At 42.5% G+C, this 18,695-nt stretch overlaps 1 protein-coding gene across 11 annotated transcripts in view; it reads left to right on the top strand.

Annotated features, from left to right (window-relative positions):
- Positions 1-18,695, top strand: part of HIRA (histone cell cycle regulator) — a 104,327-nt gene that overhangs the window by 72,213 nt on the left and 13,419 nt on the right. For 9 of the 11 annotated variants that reach the window (XM_079151979.1, XM_079151978.1, XM_079151982.1 and 6 more), the window contains 8 exons: positions 5,873-6,077; positions 6,452-6,556; positions 8,084-8,232; positions 10,366-10,527; positions 11,054-11,112; positions 11,483-11,588; positions 13,182-13,304; positions 13,831-13,994. In XM_079151979.1, the coding sequence (XP_079008105.1) occupies positions 5,873-6,077; positions 6,452-6,556; positions 8,084-8,232; positions 10,366-10,527; positions 11,054-11,112; positions 11,483-11,588; positions 13,182-13,304; positions 13,831-13,994 (1,073 nt within the window). Of the gene's footprint in view, positions 1-5,872; positions 6,078-6,451; positions 6,557-8,083; positions 8,233-10,365; positions 10,528-11,053; positions 11,113-11,482; positions 11,589-13,181; positions 13,305-13,830; positions 13,995-16,189; positions 16,279-18,695 lie in introns of all 11 variants that reach the window. The other 2 variants (XM_079151985.1, XM_079151984.1) reach the window with 1 other exon arrangement.

Here is an 18,695-nt window from a genome sequence, read left to right as displayed (position 1 = left end):
TGTTTTGGAAAGCACTAATAGGAGTTTCCAGAACATTAAACTACACCCACAGGTCATTTAGTTGCCCATGTTGTTAAGTCTATACAATGTAACAATATAATTTGGCCAATATCACTCCCCAAAACTTCCCCCATTCCTACCCATCTTCCACCACTTGGTCCTTTTCCTCTATATTCCTTTGATTTTCATGAGATTTGCCACCATCTTTCTTTTCCTTTCCCTCACTAGCTTCCTCATGTGAGAGAAAACATACAACCCTTGACTTTTGGAGTTTGACTTATTTTGCTTAACATAATTGTCTCTAGTTCCATTCTTTTTCCTGAAAGTAACATAATTTTATTTTCTTTATGGCTGAGTAAAACTCCATTGTGTATATACCTTTTTTTTTTTTTTTTTAATCCATTCATCCATTGAGGGACACTAGGCTAGTTCCCTAATTTGCCTATTGTGAATTGTGCTGCTATAAACATGGATATGCATAATATGATGACTTCATTTCTTTAGGATAAATACTGAGGTGTGGTATATGACTGAGTCATATGGTAGTTCCATGCTTGGTCTTTTGAGGAACCTCCATACTGATTTCCATAGTGGTTGTACTAATATACAGTCCCACCAACAGTGTAAAAGTGTTCCTTTTTCTCCACATCCTCTCCAGCATTTATTATTATTTGTATCCTTGACAACTGCCATTCTGACTGGTGTGAGATGAAATCTCAGTGTAGTTTTTATTTGTATTTCCCTAAATGCTAATGATGTTGAACATTATTTCATATATGTGTTGACCATTTGTATGAAAAGTGTCTGTTTAATTCATTATCCATTTATTAGGGTTATTTGGGCTTTTGGTGTAATGTTTTTTGAGTTATTTGTATATTCTAGATATTGATCTTCTGTCACAGTAGCTAGCAAAAGATTTTTTCCCATTCTGTAAGTTCTTTCTTCACATTCCTAATTGTTTCCTTTGCTGTGCAGACACTTTTTAATTTGCTGCCATCCCATTTGTTAATGCTTGGCATTATTTCCTGAGCTTTAGGGGTCTTGCCTCTGTTTTTCATGAGAGATGTCAATTTATAAGAGGTTTTTTTTTGTTTGTTTGTTTGTTTGTTTTTTTTTTTTTGTATTTTATTTATCTGGGATTAGAATATTAGGATAATGATAGCCTCATAGTAATTAAGGATTATTTCCTCTGCTTCTATCTTCTATAACAGATTGTAGAGAATTGATATAATTTGTTCCTTCAATGATTGAGGGAAATCACCAGTAAAACTATCTAGGCCTGATGCTTTCTTGGAAGGTTATTAAGTGTTGACTCAGTTTCATTAATAAATAAAGACATTCAAATGATCTGTATCTTCCTTGTGTAAGTGTTGGTAGATTATTTCTTTCAAGGAATTGGTATACTTCATCTAAGTATTCAAATATGTGGGAATAAAAGTGTTCAAAAGAAGAGGAATTTTATTCTCTTAGGATGTTTGTGTCCATGGGATCAGTAGTGAGAGCCTTTTCTTCATTTCTGAGATAAGTAATTTGTGTCTTCTCCTTTTTTCTTGATTAAGCTGGCTATAAGCTTAACAATTTTACTGATATTTAAAAAAAAACAAGCTTTTTCATTCATTGATTTCCCCCCTTTGTTGTTTTTGTTATCAATTTCATTGATTTCTGCCCTAATTTTTATTTTAATTTCTTCTGCTTACTTTAAGCTTGTTGTTTTGCTTTTCTTTTTTATGAATGGTAAAGTTTAAATTATTGACTTCAGATTTTTTCTAATATATATATATTCAGTACCATAAATTTCCCATAAGCATTGCTTTTAGTCTGTGCCACAAATTTTAGCAAGTTGTTTTCATTTTCATTTATTCAAAATATTTTTCTCTCGAGACTTTTTTTCTTTGCCCATACGTTATTTGGAATTATACTGTTTGATCTCTAAGTATTTGGGAATTTTCCAGTTATCTTTTTAGTTATTGATCTCTGGTTTAATTTCATTGTGGTCTGAGAATAGAGTGTGCCTTATGGCCTAGAATATGGTGTAGTTTGATGACAGTTCCATGTGAGCTTGAGAAGAATGTATATTCTGCTATTGTTGAAAAAAAAGTTTTTTAAAATTGTCAATTAAGTCTAAATGATTTGGACACCGTGGCACACGGCAGCTGCTCGGGAAGCTGAGTCAGGAGAGTTACAAGGGCAAGGGCAGAGTAGGCAACTGTGTCAAAATGACAAAAGGGTGATAAGAGTGCCCCTGGATTCAACCTCCTACATTGTTGTTTTTTTTTTTTTTTTTTTTTTCTGCTAGATCTGTTTTCCTTAGAGGGGTGTTGAAAACTCCCAACTATGATTCATATATTTCTCCTTGCAGACTATTAGTTTTGGCACATATATTTTGACATTCTGTTGTTAGGCATATGTGTATTAAGGATTGTTATGTCTCCGTGGAGAATTGACCTCTTTATCATTGTGTAATGCTTCTCTTTATCCTGCTAACTTTTCTTGTCCTGACACCTACTTGGTCTGAAATTAATATAACTTTTTTAGATTAATGTTAAATTAGCATATCTTTCTCTATCCCTTTACTTGTTTTTGTTTTTTAAATAGACTTTTTTAGAGCAATTCTAGTTTTGGAACAAAATTGAGCAGAAATTAGAGTTCCCATATGCCCCCTTTTTTAAATGCAAAACCTCCCTCCCTTAACATCTAATGTGGGACACTTTATTATCACTGAGTCCACAGATTACATTAGGGTTCACTTTTGGTGGTGTACATTTTATGGGTTTTGACAACTGTATAATGACATATATCCACCCTTATGGTACCTTACAGAAAAGTTTTACTGCCCTCAAAATTCCATCCTTCAACTATTTATCCCTCCTACCCCTTAACCCCTAGCAACTGCAGATTCTTTTTACTATCTCCATAGTTTTGTCTTTTTTAGAATGTCATATAGTTGGAATTCCTTTACTTTTTTTTTTTTTTTTTTTTTTTCCTGGTGCTTTAGATTGTACCCAGGTCCTTGTGCATGTCAAGCATGTGCTTTCCCACTGATTGCACCCAGGTCCTTGTGCATGTCAAGCATGCCCTGTCCCTTCTCACTTTTAATCTGTGGTTAAAAATATATCTTAGAAAATCAGGTGTAGTGGAATATGCCTTTAATCCCAGCTACTCAAGAGACTGAACAGGATGTTTACAAATTTAAGGCCAAATTGGGACAATATAGCAAAGTAAAAAAATGTTTGTGTGCATGTGTGTGTTTTATGTATATACATATATATCTTAGAAAAAATTTTAATATATACCCATCTTTTTAAAACATTTTTTTCATACTTTTTTTTTCTAATTGGTTTATTTATAGCATGCATATTTGAAGTGTTTATTGATATAGCTGGATTAGTATCTACCATGTGTGTAACTGTTGGTATTCATCAGATTTGTCCTTTATTTTTTATCCTCCCCCCATTTTCTGGTTCTAATTGAGTATTTTATATAATACCACTTTCTCTCCACTCAGCATTACTTCTTTTTAAAACTCACTGGCACTTGCCATGGTGTTTACAATGAATATTTACAACCAATCAATGCCCACTTTCATGGATAGTACAGGCATCTTAAAATATTCCAAATATCTTCTTTCTGTGCCTTATAAGTTTATTACTTACTTCACTTATGTATAAATCGTAATCATCCCCAGTACATTCTTGCTATTATTAGTTTGAACAAAAAGTTGTCTCTTAGATAAGTTGAGAATAGAAAAGTAAAATTTTATCTTCATTTATTCATTCTCTTAACAGTTTTTCTTTCTTCTAACAGATAAGTTTCTGAGCTACATCATTTTCCTTCTCTTTCAAGAACTAACTTTTTTTTGCATGGCAGGTCTGCTAACAAATTCCCTTAGGTGTTTGTTTTTGTCTGAGAAAGTCTGTATCTTCTTCACTTCTGAAGCTTGATTTCACTGTATACAGATTTCTAGCCTGGTGTGTTTGTCTGTCTGTCTTAGAGAGGATCTTGCTTTGTTTCACAGATTCTAGCCCCAACTTCTGAGCTTAAGTGATCCTTCTAACTTAGCCTCTGAAGTAGCTGGGACTACAGATGTTCATCACTGCATGTGGCTTAGTGGGTTTTCTTGAATGGGAAGTACAATGTAATTTTATCCTTTGGTCTTATAGGGTGGTTCTTTTCCTCCTGTCTTCTAAATTATCTGTCTGTGGTTTTCTACAGTTTGAGTGTGTCATGCCTAAGTATAGATATTTGAAATATACCTTGTATGTGTTCTCTGAGCTTTCCATATCAGTGCTTTGGTATCTTTCATTGATTTGGAGAAGATGTTTGCTGTTCTTGTTCTTCATATTCTTAGCTTTTTTTATTATCATTATTATTATTATTAAATTCTCTCTGATACTTCCCATCTCTTCAGTTTTTTCCATTGGAGCCCTTAGCATATTGATCAGTTATTTAAAATCTTGGTATGATAATTCCAAAATTTCTGCAAATCTAATTCTGCTGTACACTATGTATATTTCTATGTCTTGTGTTTCAGCACTCTGTATGTTTTTGTTTCTTATTTTGTTGTTTACTTTTGCTTCTTGGGTTTTTTTGGTTGTGATTTTGGTTTCTTGGTTGTTTCTTTTGCCTTTTATCATACCTCGTAATTTTTCCATTGAAAGCTAGGCAAATTGTATTGGATAATTGGAAATGAGGTATACAGGCATTTATGAGGCTTTGTTTATCTGGCTAGGAGTAGGCTGTTGTCTACTTCTTGTAACTGTAGGTGTCAGAAGCTTCCAGTGACCTTGTTTTGTCTGTTGTCTTTAGGTTTCCCTAGAAACTCCTTAAATAGAATCTATGAAGCAGGCATATGCAAGTAATCCCAGCCACTTAAGGAAATGAGGCAGGAAGATCACCAGTTCCCAGCCTGGCAAGACCCCATCTCAAGATAAAAAGTAAAAAGGGATGGGAATTAGTGGTAGAGCATCACTGGGTTCAAACCCCTGTACCACATTAAAAAAAAGAGTTGGAGAGGGTTGGTGTGAGTTCAGCTTTCTCAGTTGCAATTTATTGTTATTATTCGGAAGCCTTGCTGATGTGATGGCGAGGCATTGGGGAGGAGAAACCCCTTTTATGTTGTGTTGGCCCAGAATCTCTGGGCTTTAGTATGAATCTCTGGGTCTTACTATATTCTTTCAAAAGAATTCCTTAGCCTATAGAGCTGGAAGAGGGCAGAAACTAGAGGGGGCTGGAGTTTTTTAATTGCGTGCCCTTCCTCCAGGTGAGATAGGCTCTGGTAAAGTAGTTTCACTTGAGGGCAAGATTTGGTTATAGAGAACTGAATGGTCTAGTCGTGTTTCAAAATGACAACCCACCATCCCCAAACCCAAAAAGAACACAGAATTTTCTCCATCCTGAATCTTCACACTGAGAACCTGGAAGGGTATCTGAAAGTAAAAATAATGAACGCATGGCTACCCTCCTAACCAGGAGTTTCAACTCTCAATCTTGTCCAGCCTCCAGCAACAGTACTGTTATCTTGAAAGTATGTCTGCAAGCATAGTTCAGGTCTAGTTCAGGTCTGCTGTGTCTTCTGTCTTTATCCATCTCTACAGTTTTCTATCCATCTTCAGAGTTTTCTGGGTGGCACTTTCTTTCTCCTTTGACCTCCATTTTTCTGATGGATCTAAGAAGAGTAATTACGTTTTAGTTTTTCAACTTTCTTCTTATTGTGAGGATGGGAGTGTCAGTTTCCAAGCTATTTGCATGTTGAAGTGGAAACTAGACGTCCTCTCTACTTTTTTTAACCAATATTTTGGGAAGAATATGGATTTTTAAACAAATTATAAAATTAATAGTTGTATGGAGAAAGTCATGGTGTCTATTTGTGCAGGTTGAAAGAACAGAATCTTGTGAAAGATCTAAGGCCCCGGGACCTCCTGGAGAGCAGCAGTGACAGTGATGAAAAGGTTCCCTTGGCCAAGCCTTCCTCATTATCCAAGCGAAAACTTGAGCTTGAGGTAGAGACAGTGGAAAAGAAGAAGAAAGGGCGTCCTCGGAAGGACTCCCGTCTCCTGCCTATGTCTCTGTCTGTCCAGGTGAGGCCTGAGGTTCATCTTGCCTGCTCCCACTTACCTCCCTGGACTCTGCACTGGAAGTCCTTACTTGCTGTGATGCACCTTGTCAATATGGGATGCCTTGGGAACCATTTGGTTTAGATATAGACACCGTGGAATATAATGTGGAGGCCACACTACCTCAGACCCTCCTTTCAGTCCTGCCAGAACCCTTTAGCAAGTTCCCTGGTGTCAGCTCCATTATCTGTGAGGTGAGGGTACTAATAACATCCCCTTGTGCTTTCTCCCTCACAGTAGGTGGAACTGCCCAGGCTCACTTTTGGGTGACTTACTTTTACCTAATGCTTCCCCTGTGTTGTTGGGGTGGGGCTCAAGGATGATTCTGGCTCTTCTAGTCTCCAGCTGCCCTGACTGCAGAGAAGGATGCCATGTGTCTGACTACACCAGCACTTGCGCTGAAGCTGCCAATTCCAGGCCCCCAGAGAGCATTCACCCTCCAGGTGAGTGCTGGGACCCTTCACTAACTCCCTTACAGGCATGCACATATATTTCCTCTTTCCAGTCTAAACTCTTATCTTTTCAGTGCCTTGGGGACTGATTTGCAGTGGCTATCCATTCCCTTCTGGAGGAAGTCATAGTTGATCAGGGTACTTACCAAATCTTGGCCAGATTTCTAGTAGCTGCTTCTCTCCCCACCCTTATGACTCTTTTTCTCTGTGGTTTGCCCTTGAAGTCCCAACTGCTCAGTTGCCCTTACTATCACTTCTTCTGGATGACCAGCCCCTTCAAGACTTTTGGGTGTCCCCAAAAGTCTTGAAGATCTCCTCTCTTGCATCTCCATCCTTAGACCTGGCAGCCTCAGTCTTAGTGCCTATGAACTGTGTGGTCATTGGTCGGTCTCCTGACAGTTCCATTGACCTGTCTGCTTCTCAATGCTTGGAACAGGGTTATCATCAGAGCTGATAGAGCTCTCAGAAGCTTGTAACCATGAGCTTATTCACACACATATCTACAACAGATAATCCCTTATACCCTGCAACAGTGTCCAGGCTTCTCCCTCCTTGGCAGCTTTGCATATGTGACCTCTGTACACACTTTCAAGTCCTCAGGCAACATTCTTGAATCCTATCTATGGGTTCTTTACCACTGACTGCAACTGCATACTACTCCAGGCCCAGGCTAGACTTCATAGGGCAATGAAAGGCAGGCATCAGCCCTTCCCAGCCATAGGTCCTTTGTGGGCCATAATACAGAGGAATGAAATAGGTGGAACCAAAGGATAGGAGTAGGACCCATGCAGTTCTTGTTGCTGATGTGAATAGAAGCGGGGTGCAACTCAAAACTTCCCTCCCAAAGTAACCCTTCCTTGAGTATCTTCACTTTTGAGTGCCACTTGAGGCTATTCTTGCTTTCTGTGTGTCTATAAAGGGGATAGGGCTCCTGGTGAGCCCTCCGTCTGCTCCAGCTACACCTGCTAGTGTGACCACACAGAACAATTGGTTAGCTCTCCAGACATACAAAGCTGAACCCATTTGGTACCAGGGACTGAAGTAAGCACTTCCCATGCATGCTATGCTGGGGACTTTCCCACCAGCAGAGTCTCAGAATGAGCAGAGACTCACTGCCAGAGAGAACCTTGAGGTTTTCTAGACTTTTCTCCATGGCTTTCTTCTTACTAAATAATGCAGTCTCCAAAGATCCTTCAAGTAGGAGGCTAGAAAGCCAAGTCTCACTTCCACCTCTGTCTCTGGCTGGCTACAATCCTTACTTACAGCATGTTCTCCAGAAGTCACTCCCCTGTGAAATGACATAGTAGCCCTCCTGCCCTGTCCTGTTTCCCACACATCCCCCCACAAAATGTTGCCCTCTTTTGTTGGCCAATCTACTAGTCTGTCACTCTGTGTCTTCCCCCTACTTCACATCCCAGGGCTGCAAAGCCCCTGAGCATCTCACCTGTCTTGTGAACAGATAATCTGAGTGGGCCTGCTGTCACCTGAAAAGATGTGTGTTTGCTTTCCTTCATCCAGGTGAGCTCTGACCCCTCCATGTACATTGAGGTGGAGAATGAAGTAACAGCTGTGGGGGGTGTGAAACTGAGCCGACTGAAGTGCAACCGGGAAGGAAAGGAATGGGAGACAGTGCTCACTAGCCGGATCCTCACTGCTGCTGGCAGCTGGTAAGGGCAGGCAGGAGCCTGGCTTGTCGTGGAGTAGACATCATGAACTGTGTTAGGTGGCACTTCTACTATCCTAGAGTTTAGCCTGAGGGAGGACTGCTTCCACAAAGGCTCACATTGGGCCTTAGTCCAGGCCAGTCATGGGCATTTCTCATCTCAGTCCCTACAACATCACTGAAGTCATTGTAATTATTCCCATGTTATAGATGGGGAACCCGAGTCTTTGGGAGTCACCCAGGCCAGGCTTTGAATCTGGCGGTCTCATTTTCTTGTCTAGCTAGATTCTCAAAGTCTCAAGTTCCAAGCTGAAGTTTGCCTGGCTTTTGCTGACCTGGATGGGTTCCTTCACTGGACCCAGATTTTCATACAAGTTAGTCAGGACAGGATTTCATGACTACCTTTTAAGTCCCTAGCCCCGCCCTACCCAGTTTCTGTACTTTGGGGAAGGATCTTAATTCAATCAGTGTCTTTCCATGGGCTTCTGGCATTGAGTATGAGTTCTGTCTTTTCCTGTGCTCCATCTGGAAATAGAACTGATGTTTTCTTCAGGTGCCTGCCAGGAATAGGGCCCCAGTTAGGAAGCTACTCTTACCAGGACTTTCTAAGGATGATCATTCAGATACAGTCACTTCAATTAGACCTTTAGTTCTCTATTGTAGGGTCGCATGTAGATGCTTTCACACAGGTCTGCAAACATTGGCCTTAGCTCTTAGGTCAGAATTCTCATAGGCCTTGGGTGATTTCATATTGTTAAACCTTGAAGAGCCACATCATTGTGTTTCTCCCTGAAATTCTCTTTCAAATTAAGCACATAGAGCTCCTAATCCCAAGTACCTGTTTGTTGGGTGCTATCAAGAGCTCTCACTCTCTATCCCCAATCCCAAGGCAGATGGCCTGCCTCAGTTGGAGACCAAAGATGTCAGCACAGCCACCCCCCATAGTGACACAGCAGCTATGAGTGGGGCCTGCCAGGTGACTGGGGGGCCTCTCCTCCTGTATAATACTACCCACTCAGGCTCAGCCTGCAGACCTGCTCCCTACTGCTACAGCCCAGAATGACAGTTTCCTTTACAGGGCTCAGGGAAGGCCCTGACCATCAGAGATGAGCAGATAAAATTCAGTCACAGCAACACAGAGAATTTCCTGCTACCAGGTCCTACTCAAAGTTTTCTCAGATTCATACTTTCAAGGTAGACATTTTGTAACAAAAGATCCTCAACTTGCTTCTCCCTTTTCAGAGACCAGTAACATGTCTCTTTAAGAAGAAGTTGGTAGAGCTCTTTTCTTAGCCAACCTTCTTGCTCTGGGCCTACTGGAAAAAAGGGGTACCTCTCCCATGTAGACCACAGGCCCTGACTGAGCAGGACTAAATTCCTGGAGGAAAACTTTGGATGGTCTGCTATGGCCAGGACCTTGCTGGCTACACACCTGCTCCTGCTTCTTGGGGTCTGAGTTCTAGCTTCTTTGCACCTATGACTGAGCCTCAGAGATCCCTTGCTGGGAAGGCAGAAGCCTGCTTGTGCTGGGCTTACCTAAAGAGCCTGGTAGTCACTCAAGGGAGGCGTTGGACAGTGTCCAGAAATATGTTCTCCAAAGTATTCCTTGCTGAGAGTGTCATGCCTCTCCAAGCTCAACCATAACAGCCCTCTGAGTGCACAGCTAGCATCCTTTGTGGAGGCTTGTACCAGTTCCCCACACTCTCCCAGCCTGCCTCAGAAGAGACCTTGTCTGAACTTCTTTGGCTTGTGCTAGCCAGGAGACTGTCACATGGACCTTCTGTGGCCTCATCTGGTGAGTGAGGCATGATTCCTGGTGACCATCATGTGCAGCACTGGCACTCCAAAGCCCTTGCACCCCTTGTCAGCTCAGAAAAGTACATATAGCCATGTGGGCAGGAGTAGGATAGAGATCTCTTATGAATTCTCAGGTAGGCTCTGTCTGCCTTGCTGTCACCACCCCATCCTAGTCCTTGCATATCCTTTTCTGGCCTCCCCCTCTGGCTACATCTACTCAGCAGAAAGCTATGTCAGAAATAGGTAGAGGGATGGCTCTGCATCAACCGTGTTGTTGCCTCTGCTGCAGCACCTGCGGCACCTGGTCCCTATGACATCTGCCCCCTCTCTACCTTCACAGTGATGTGGTGTGTGTCGCCTGTGAAAAGAGGACGCTGTCGGTGTTTTCCACTTGTGGTCGCCGCCTGCTCCCTCCCATCCTCCTGCCGTCCCCGATCTCTACTTTGCACTGCACAGGTTCCTATGTCATGGCGCTCACTGCTGCAGCTACACTGTCTGTCTGGTGAGAGGCAGGCACAGGGTGGGGTGGTTTCCAAGTAGGACAAGACAGGACTATGCAGGTCCCACCTCACTGCAGGGGTAGGGAACACAGCAGAGAAGGCAGACATCAGGCCCAGGAGGATGCTCTGAGAAGTCAGCAGCACTGCTTGTGTTGGCTGCCCCTGTGGCTTAAGGATTAAGGAGGCTATACAAGGGGAAATGAGCTATCCTGCTCCGCTGACATTTTTATAGGAGCAGACCACATGACAAACTACACTGCCTAATGGCATGTGCCAGGATCCTTAGGTGGATTCATCAGCAGTGGGATCCAAGTGGTAAAGGTGGCCCACTCCTGATATGGCTTTAGTAGCTGGCTTTTCCTAGAGTGGGTATGGGCATTGGGGGCAACCTAGTGGCTCTGCTGCCTGGGACCACTGGATGGAGGGCTGTGGGTGTGTGTGCAGGGACCAGGGTGCCTGAGTGACTGAGACACACTTCAGTGTGTTTATCTCAGGTGGAAAGTAAGTTGTTCCCTGTCTCCCTCTTAGGGATGTTCACAGGCAGGTGGTTGTGGTGAAAGAAGAGTCTCTACACTCCATCTTGGCAGGTAACCCCTGCGGACCCCTCCTCCCTTGGGGACTGAGTCCTAGTCTGATGCACATGGGCCACTTCAACCTAGATAGAAAACCAGGCTCAGGATCCAGCCCAGGGCTCCCAGTGAGTCAGGGGATACACACAGCAGGGAGACAGGCTTTTTGGGCAGAAGATTAAATGGGCACCTAAGAGGTGATAAAGATTCCATTGAATGTTAGTGAAATGGCTCACACAGAGCACCACAAGCAGCCTTCCCCTTTTTTCCAAGTCAGCATTAAAGGACTTATTGCTGGGATTATGGGAGCCAGGGTTCAGATTTCTCCTTTGATGCAAACATTTGCTGATCAGAACACACCAGAACTCATGCCTGTGGTGTCCCCCAGGAAGTGATATGACGGTGTCACAGATCTTGCTGACACAGCATGGAATCCCGGTGATGAACCTATCTGATGGGAAAGCATACTGCTTTAATCCGTCACTCTCTACGTGGTAAGAACCTCCACCCCAACCCTGTCCTTGCTTCCCAGAATTATCTGTCTGTACTGGACAGCTGAGCAAAGGCTCCCAGTCCTAGCGAACAGGCCTGCCTGGTCCTGCTTCTCTTAAGTCAGGCCCTATACTCTGAATGTCATCCAGTACACTCTACCATCCCTAGGACTGCTGCTGGCCTGTGGCCTCTCTGCCCTCAGAGCCTGTGCACAGCATCATGGCCTTCTGCATTATTTTCTGGGACTGGTTTTTGATTTGGGTTTTGTTTTGTGTGTGTGTGTGTGTGTGTGTGTGTGTGTGTGTGTAATTTGTTTGTTTCTTTGCAATATTGGATTTTCAACCCAGGTTCTCATTCATTCTAGGTTAACCCTGTCACTGAGCTACCTCCACGTCCCTTAAGCCAGTTTTATTGGAATAGGCATTTGAAAATGTTTATGGTTCTTGACAGATATTTTTGAGACTGACCTCTTTAACCATCAACAGCATAGGAGAGTTGGCTTCATATTAGCCTTGTCAGTGTTAGTCAATTTTGTGAACTTGGCAGGAGCAAAGTAACCCCTCAGATTTACTTAGTGAATTAGTAATGGTATACAAACTCACCCAGGTGGGGTGATTTGTTTTTCCTCTGTTCAGTGTGAAATTTGGAGCCCCTTTTTATATTTATAAATTTATAAATTATATTTCTTTGTCAGAGATCTTAACCCAGACTATAAAATATGTAACATGTATGTAGTCACTCCAAGAAATTCTTTGTGTTTGCCTATTCCTTTGTTCCTTCAAACCCAGAGTTTGCTATCTTCTAGCCCAAATACTTTATTATTCAGTTTAAAAAAAAAAAGAAAAATACTTCGCCACCTATTCTCTCAAATTGCAAAATGTTGTATAGTATGTATGATTGCCATAATAATGGAAACAAGCTGATTATTTAAAAAACAAAAAAAAGACATGTTGACTTTTTATAGGCGTCTTTGTATTTTGAATGCATTTACAAAGGCAACTAGCTATTTTTAAAATGTGTGGAAAGCTGAGTGTAGTAATGCATTTTATTTTGGTGGCTGAGGCAGGAGAATCCCAATTTCAGGTATAATGCAGGCAACATAGCAAGACCCCATGTCAAAAAATCTGTCTGGAGAATGTTTTTTTAACAGATGTGAAGGTTCCTGAGGAGGTAGAAGAACTGCCTGCCTGGGGATGTTGGAGAGGCATAGAAATGCTAGAGACTGGCTTTTTCTGGAGTTGTAGCAGATCTAGACCCCACAGGACCCTGGGCAGGCCACAGCATTGTGTAAGCCAGGCATCCAATACTCACTTAACACACAGTGACACATTAGTTATCAGGAACTGAGACTGTGGAGCTGAAATATTCACAGTGAGAACCCCATCAGTAACCTTTCCTTGAGAATCATCATTTATCAGGCCCTTAACTAGGAAACTTGCCAGTTAATGGGCACTTGTGCTGAAGTGCAGTAACTGGCACTCTCTGTTGGTGTGCTGCCGGTGTGGTAGATGGGGCTTGCTTATTTGTGGCTTTTTTGACACTCTCCTCTGTCCTCCTGATTTTTCTAACCTTTGATCCTGTCTTTGCTTCTTCAGGAACCTGGTTTCTGACAAGCAAGACTCACTGGCCCAGTGTGCAGACTTTAGGAGCAGCCTGCCGTCCCAAGATGCCATGCTGTGCTCAGGACCGTTAGCCATAATCCAGGGCCGCACCTCCAAGTATGTGAGCTGAGAACTTTGGACACTGTCAGTAATGCTGCCCTGGGAGAAAACCAGGCCTGGTCTCTGTCCCTATGCCCCAGCTGCTGCTCAGCACAGAAAGGGGATCTCCAAGGGTTGTAGATCCACATCAAGTAATATCTCATGGGTGCCTGGAATATAGGCCCTGTCCAGGGTCCAGATTATAGTCTAAGGGTGCTAAGTATCATAAATAACTATGTGGGGCAGGACTTTGGGTGGATGTGTGGGGAATGGGCCACTGGTCTATCATACCTAGACAACAGGTGCAGTATAGAATATTCCTGGAGTGTCAAGAAGCCCAGAGCTGGGATATGAGGATGGGCAGGTCAGCAGAAGTCTCTGGCACCTGCCAATAAACTGGTTGATGGATGGGAGGGCCTTATACAACCCAGATACTTGCCATCTCCGTGAGCTCTGTCCTTGTACCCTAGAGCACATGGGAGCAGTCTCCCATTCCTGAACATTGCCCTCTGCCTCATCTCGCCTGCTTTGTTGGTCTCTGCAGCTCTGGAAGGCAAGCTGCCCGGCTTTTCTCCGTGCCTCATGTGGTACAGCAGGAGACCACGCTGGCCTACCTAGAGAACCAGGTTGCAGCGGCACTCACCCTACAGTCCAGCCATGAGTATCGCCATTGGCTCCTTCTGTATGCACGGTACCTCGTGAATGAAGGTGAGGTCCTGGTGACACAAGTGGCATTCTTCTTTTGCTCCTCTGTTTTCTAAGGCCTAACTTAGTCCCTGGGAATCAGAGAAGAGGTGTAATGGAGAGCTCTCTGAACTCCTGTGCATTCCTCACAGGTCCCCATGGTTGTTCCCAAAGATTCTGGCCTCCCTGACAGCAAGAGGGGCCCCTGAGCTCCCACCTCCCAGCCTGAGCTGTGATCAGGGAAGCTCAATGGCATCTAGTCCAGTCATAAGCTCCAGTCTCTGAATAGTCTGAATAGTCTCTGAATAGGCTTGAGGATGTTCCTTCAAAGGAGCAGGAAGGTTGGCATTGGGGAAGGAGGATGGAAACATGCATGGAAAAACCTGCCTTAAAGAAAGCAGACCAGATGTTCTGGCACCTGTCTGCTACCAAGTCTGTCACCCCAGGCAAAGGCATCTCTGTCAGCATTTCTTTTCCTTCTCTGAGTCCTTCCTGCCCTGGAAGGCCTGTCTGCTGTCCTTCAATTCCCAGGGACCCTCTAGTCCAGGTCCTCCACCTATCCTGCCAAAGCTCTCAGAGCACCTTTGCCCTCTTGGCAAGATGTACTGAAAGAGATGGCTTTACTCTCCTCAAAATAACCTCTAACAGCCTTTCATCTCTCACTCAGCAAGATCTGGTCCTGATTTACCAATTTTTCTTCCCCTTGAGCATAGCCTCCAAGGGCTATGGCATAGGACTATCCCTTCCAAAGCTCTCCCTGCATCCTTACATAGCCTCAGCCCCTTCGAGAACTTCCTCCATAGCTTTTCCTTGGCCCCTTTGCTTTGTTCTTGCCATCACTTTCTCATTTTGATTATGATTTAAAGAAAAATATTAAGTACAAAAAAGACAGAAAAATGTACAAAACACCTGCAAATGTACTCTCAGAATTTAGATATTGTTTTCTTCCTACTTTGTAAATATGAGTGTGTGTGTTTATATACACTTGTAATGACAACAAACATTACTGATCCCTAACTCCCTTCCCAGCAACTCCAATGATAAGTTTAATGTTTGCTCTTCCTACCCAGTCCATGTGGCTGGCAGGTATATGCCAGCTTTCATAAATACTCACCTTCTTAGGTCCTGATACCTGGGGTACTCAAGTTATATCTTTTTTTGGTTTTGTTTTGTTTTAGTTGTAGGTGGACATAATACCTTTATTTTATTTTATTTTATTTTATTTTATTTTATTTTATTTTATTTTATTTTATTCTATTTTAATGTGGTGCTGAGGATTGAACCCAGGAGCTCATGCATGCTTTGCGAGCACTCTACTACTGAGCCACAACCCCAGCCCCTCAGGTTACATCTTGAACCTCATGCCCCATCTTCCCCAGAAACCCCTCGTCTCCTTCTCTGGTTTACCTTATTTAGCAGGACTCACTCTGATGTTCTACATAACGGCTTCTTCCTGTAGGCTCTGCCACCTATTTGTGGGGTCATTTCTACTGATCATATTTATTTCTCCATCTTCTACATATCTGTTCTGTTTTTGCTTAGATGATATACCAGGACCACTTCCTCCATTTCTGTCCCTTGTTTTCTCAACTAGAAGAACAGAAATCAAATGTTAGAGTGAGACCCCATTTACTTTCCAGATTCCTCAGATTATAACTTCATTCCTCCTGTTCTCTACCCTTTGATTCCATCTGTTCCCTAGGCATGCCCCCAAGTGCTGCCTAAATCCTCAGACTCTGCTTCCGTAGCCTTTCTGACAGTTGCACCTATTGCAGCATTGCTCCTCTCAGTCACCACTCTGCAGTTTTGGGCCCTCAAGTCTGCTTCCTCCTGATTTCCTCTCAGGGCAGCTGTTGACATGTCTTCTCTCAAACAGATCCCACCAGCCTACACCCTTCCTGCCACAGTTTCCCATATTTTCCCACCACTGTGGGGAGTACACCACAAAACTGGCCATGTCTGGTTTCTCCTATGGGCCCAGCACGCAGAGAAAGTTCTGTATACATAGGGGTACAAGTGAATGAGTGAAAATCTGTGATTGTGGGCCTCAATGCATTTGTCCTTAGTAGACAATAAAATTAAATGCTCATTCTGCTGTTGTGATATACACAACAACTTAGCGTATTTTCAATTTTTTATTTCTTTTTATAATGTGTTCCCATTTCTGTTTTTTGTTTGTTTTTGTTTTTGTTTTTGTTGTTCTGTTTTTCTATAATTAGGGTTTGAATACCGACTTCGAGAAATATGCAAGGACTTACTGGGTCCGGTTCACTGCTCCACTGGAAGCCAGTGGGAGTCAACAGTAGTGGTAGGTGCTTCTTTCATTCTTGCCTGAAGAATTCTCTCTTGAAATGTGAAAGTAGAGATTTTAAAAATAAGATAAAGTGCTTTAAGGTCCTCCTTGTGACATTTCTCCAGCACCCTACCCTGGGTCCCTGGCATCAGTGAGAGGCTAACATGCTGGTCCTCCACAACTAGGTAGAAGCTGGCTCTGGGCATCAGGAGCCTGGGGAGCTCTGTTCCACATTCATGCTGAGGAAAGCTGCATGTAGGATGCTCTAGGTTTGGTACTGAAAAGGAAAGATACTTACCTCCCTTCCCTTGTGAGTCTCACAGTCTGGCGAACAAGGTACTTTGACACTGTTTATTAGTGTGAATAGGCAGTAATTAGATGGGATTAGCAGGAACGATTAGCAGGGAAGAGCTTAGAGGAGGACATTTCAGATGAAACCCAAGGATGAGAGGGAGCCAGCTGCAGAGACCTGGGAGAACATTTCCTGATAGAGATAATAGCGAAGGCAAAGAGGGCTTGGTATATTTTAGGCCACATTTTAGGAGGCAAGAGAAGAGGATATTGTGAGGTGAGACAGGAGATACATGCAAGAGATGGATGACAGAGACTTCTTGAGGAACTGTAATATTCTAGCACTGCCAGACTTGGCATAGAAAACCAGTCAGGGTGTGTCTTTTGCACCAGTACCAGAAATACATGGTGACTTGGATCAGTGTAGTGGCCCTGGAGTGAGCAAGGACACAGATTCAGTATGTATTTTGCAGTCCGAATCACCAAAATTTGGTAGGTGAATAAATGTGGAATGAAAAAGGGAATAATGAACATGTTGCCTCCAAATTTTTTGGCTGGTAAAGACAGATGCTAGTGTTACTGAGTGAGTCAGGAAAGGAGCAGATTGGCAAGGGATGGGAGAAAGTGTGCAACCAAGAGGTAACTCACTGCTTCATTCAGTCATTCAGCAATTACTGATGGAGTATCTGCTCTGGCCAGGCATGTTCTAGGCATGGGGCAACCTCAGTAAACAAGGCAGACTGAGTCCCCACCTTTGTGGATCTAAAACTTGTGGAGAGAAACAGACTTGAAATATATAGTATTTTGGGCGATGTTAGGTGCTATGGAAAAAAAGTAAAGAAGGCAGGGAGATATGTAGTATTAATAGGAAGTTATTTCATATTTTGTCACCAAAAAGACCTTCACTAAGTGGAGAACAGAAAAGGGGAGGAATGAAACCATGCATATATTTGGGGGAAAGAACATCCAGTGCAGAGGAAAAAGCAAATAAGTGCAAAGGGCCCAGGGTGGGAGAACTTAGAATGTAAAAAGAACAGCCAAGCCGGGTGTAGTGGTGTGTTGCTGTAATTCAAGTGACTCAGAAGGCTGAAACAAGAATCCAAGTTCAAGGCCAGCCTCAACAACTAAGTGAGGCCCTAATAACTTAGTGAGACCCTGTCTCAACAAAAAAACAAAAAGGGCTGGGTATGTAGCTCAGAGGTAAAGTGTCTCTGGGTTCAATCCCCAGTAATAAAAAAAGTAAAGAAAAGGAAGTTTAGCTGAGTGGCAATAAAAGGGTGAAAGAAGCTGAGATGAGAAAGTTTGGAAGGTCATTTCTCACAGACCTTAAAGGTTTTGGTGTGTGCAGTAGCCTCCCCTATTTTTTATTCCATTTTTTAGTTTTGTTTACAGTACTTTCAGTTGGGTAATGCTGGATTCAAAATAAATTCCTTTTAGATCATTGAATGTATTCTTTCATAGACTTCCAGGATCCTGTGTTGTTGCTTAAAAGTGTGACGTAAATCTGATTTCCATTTTATAAGTACTTTTGGAGTCCTAGGCTGATGTTTTGAAGATTCCCAAAGCTCCAAGTCTTTGTCTTTTTATTCATTCTGTGGAAAGACTTGGGATGACCTTTAGTTCTCTTCTTTGATTATGTCTTCTCTTTCATTTTCCATCATCTGAGAGCGATAATGTTCTTTCTTTTAAAAATCTGCCTTCTCATTCTTAAAATTTCCAATTTGCTGCTGATTTATTACTTTAGTCTTTTACTTACTTGAGCATAGTAAATTTAGCTATTTTGAAGTTTTATGTCTGATAGTTGTAGTATTGGGAGCACTAGTGGATATTTCTATTACCTGTAAATGTTTCTGCTGTTTCTCATTCCTATTTTATTTTCCTTTATGTTCTTTGTCATTTTTTATTGCTGGATATGGTCTTCTAAAAACTATTTGTTAGAAATAGTTTGAGGCCTAAGGTGATGTTTTCTTCCACAAAAGACTTTTATTTGCCATTGCCACAGAGTGGTTGATCTGGTGCAAGATCAAAGTTTTCTAAGCTACCTGTAACTAACTCAAAACTAGGCAGTAGTTGGCACAGAAGCTGATTTGCTTCCAATTTGCCCTAGGGAGCATGACTTTGGGGTAACAGCGCACAGGATA

This window comes from Sciurus vulgaris (assembly GCF_902686455.1).
Source record: "Sciurus vulgaris genome assembly, chromosome: 8".
NCBI lineage: Eukaryota > Metazoa > Chordata > Mammalia > Rodentia > Sciuridae > Sciurus > Sciurus vulgaris.
The sequence above is the reverse complement of the archived record's forward strand: the minus strand, read 5'-3'. Positions and strand labels throughout refer to the sequence as shown.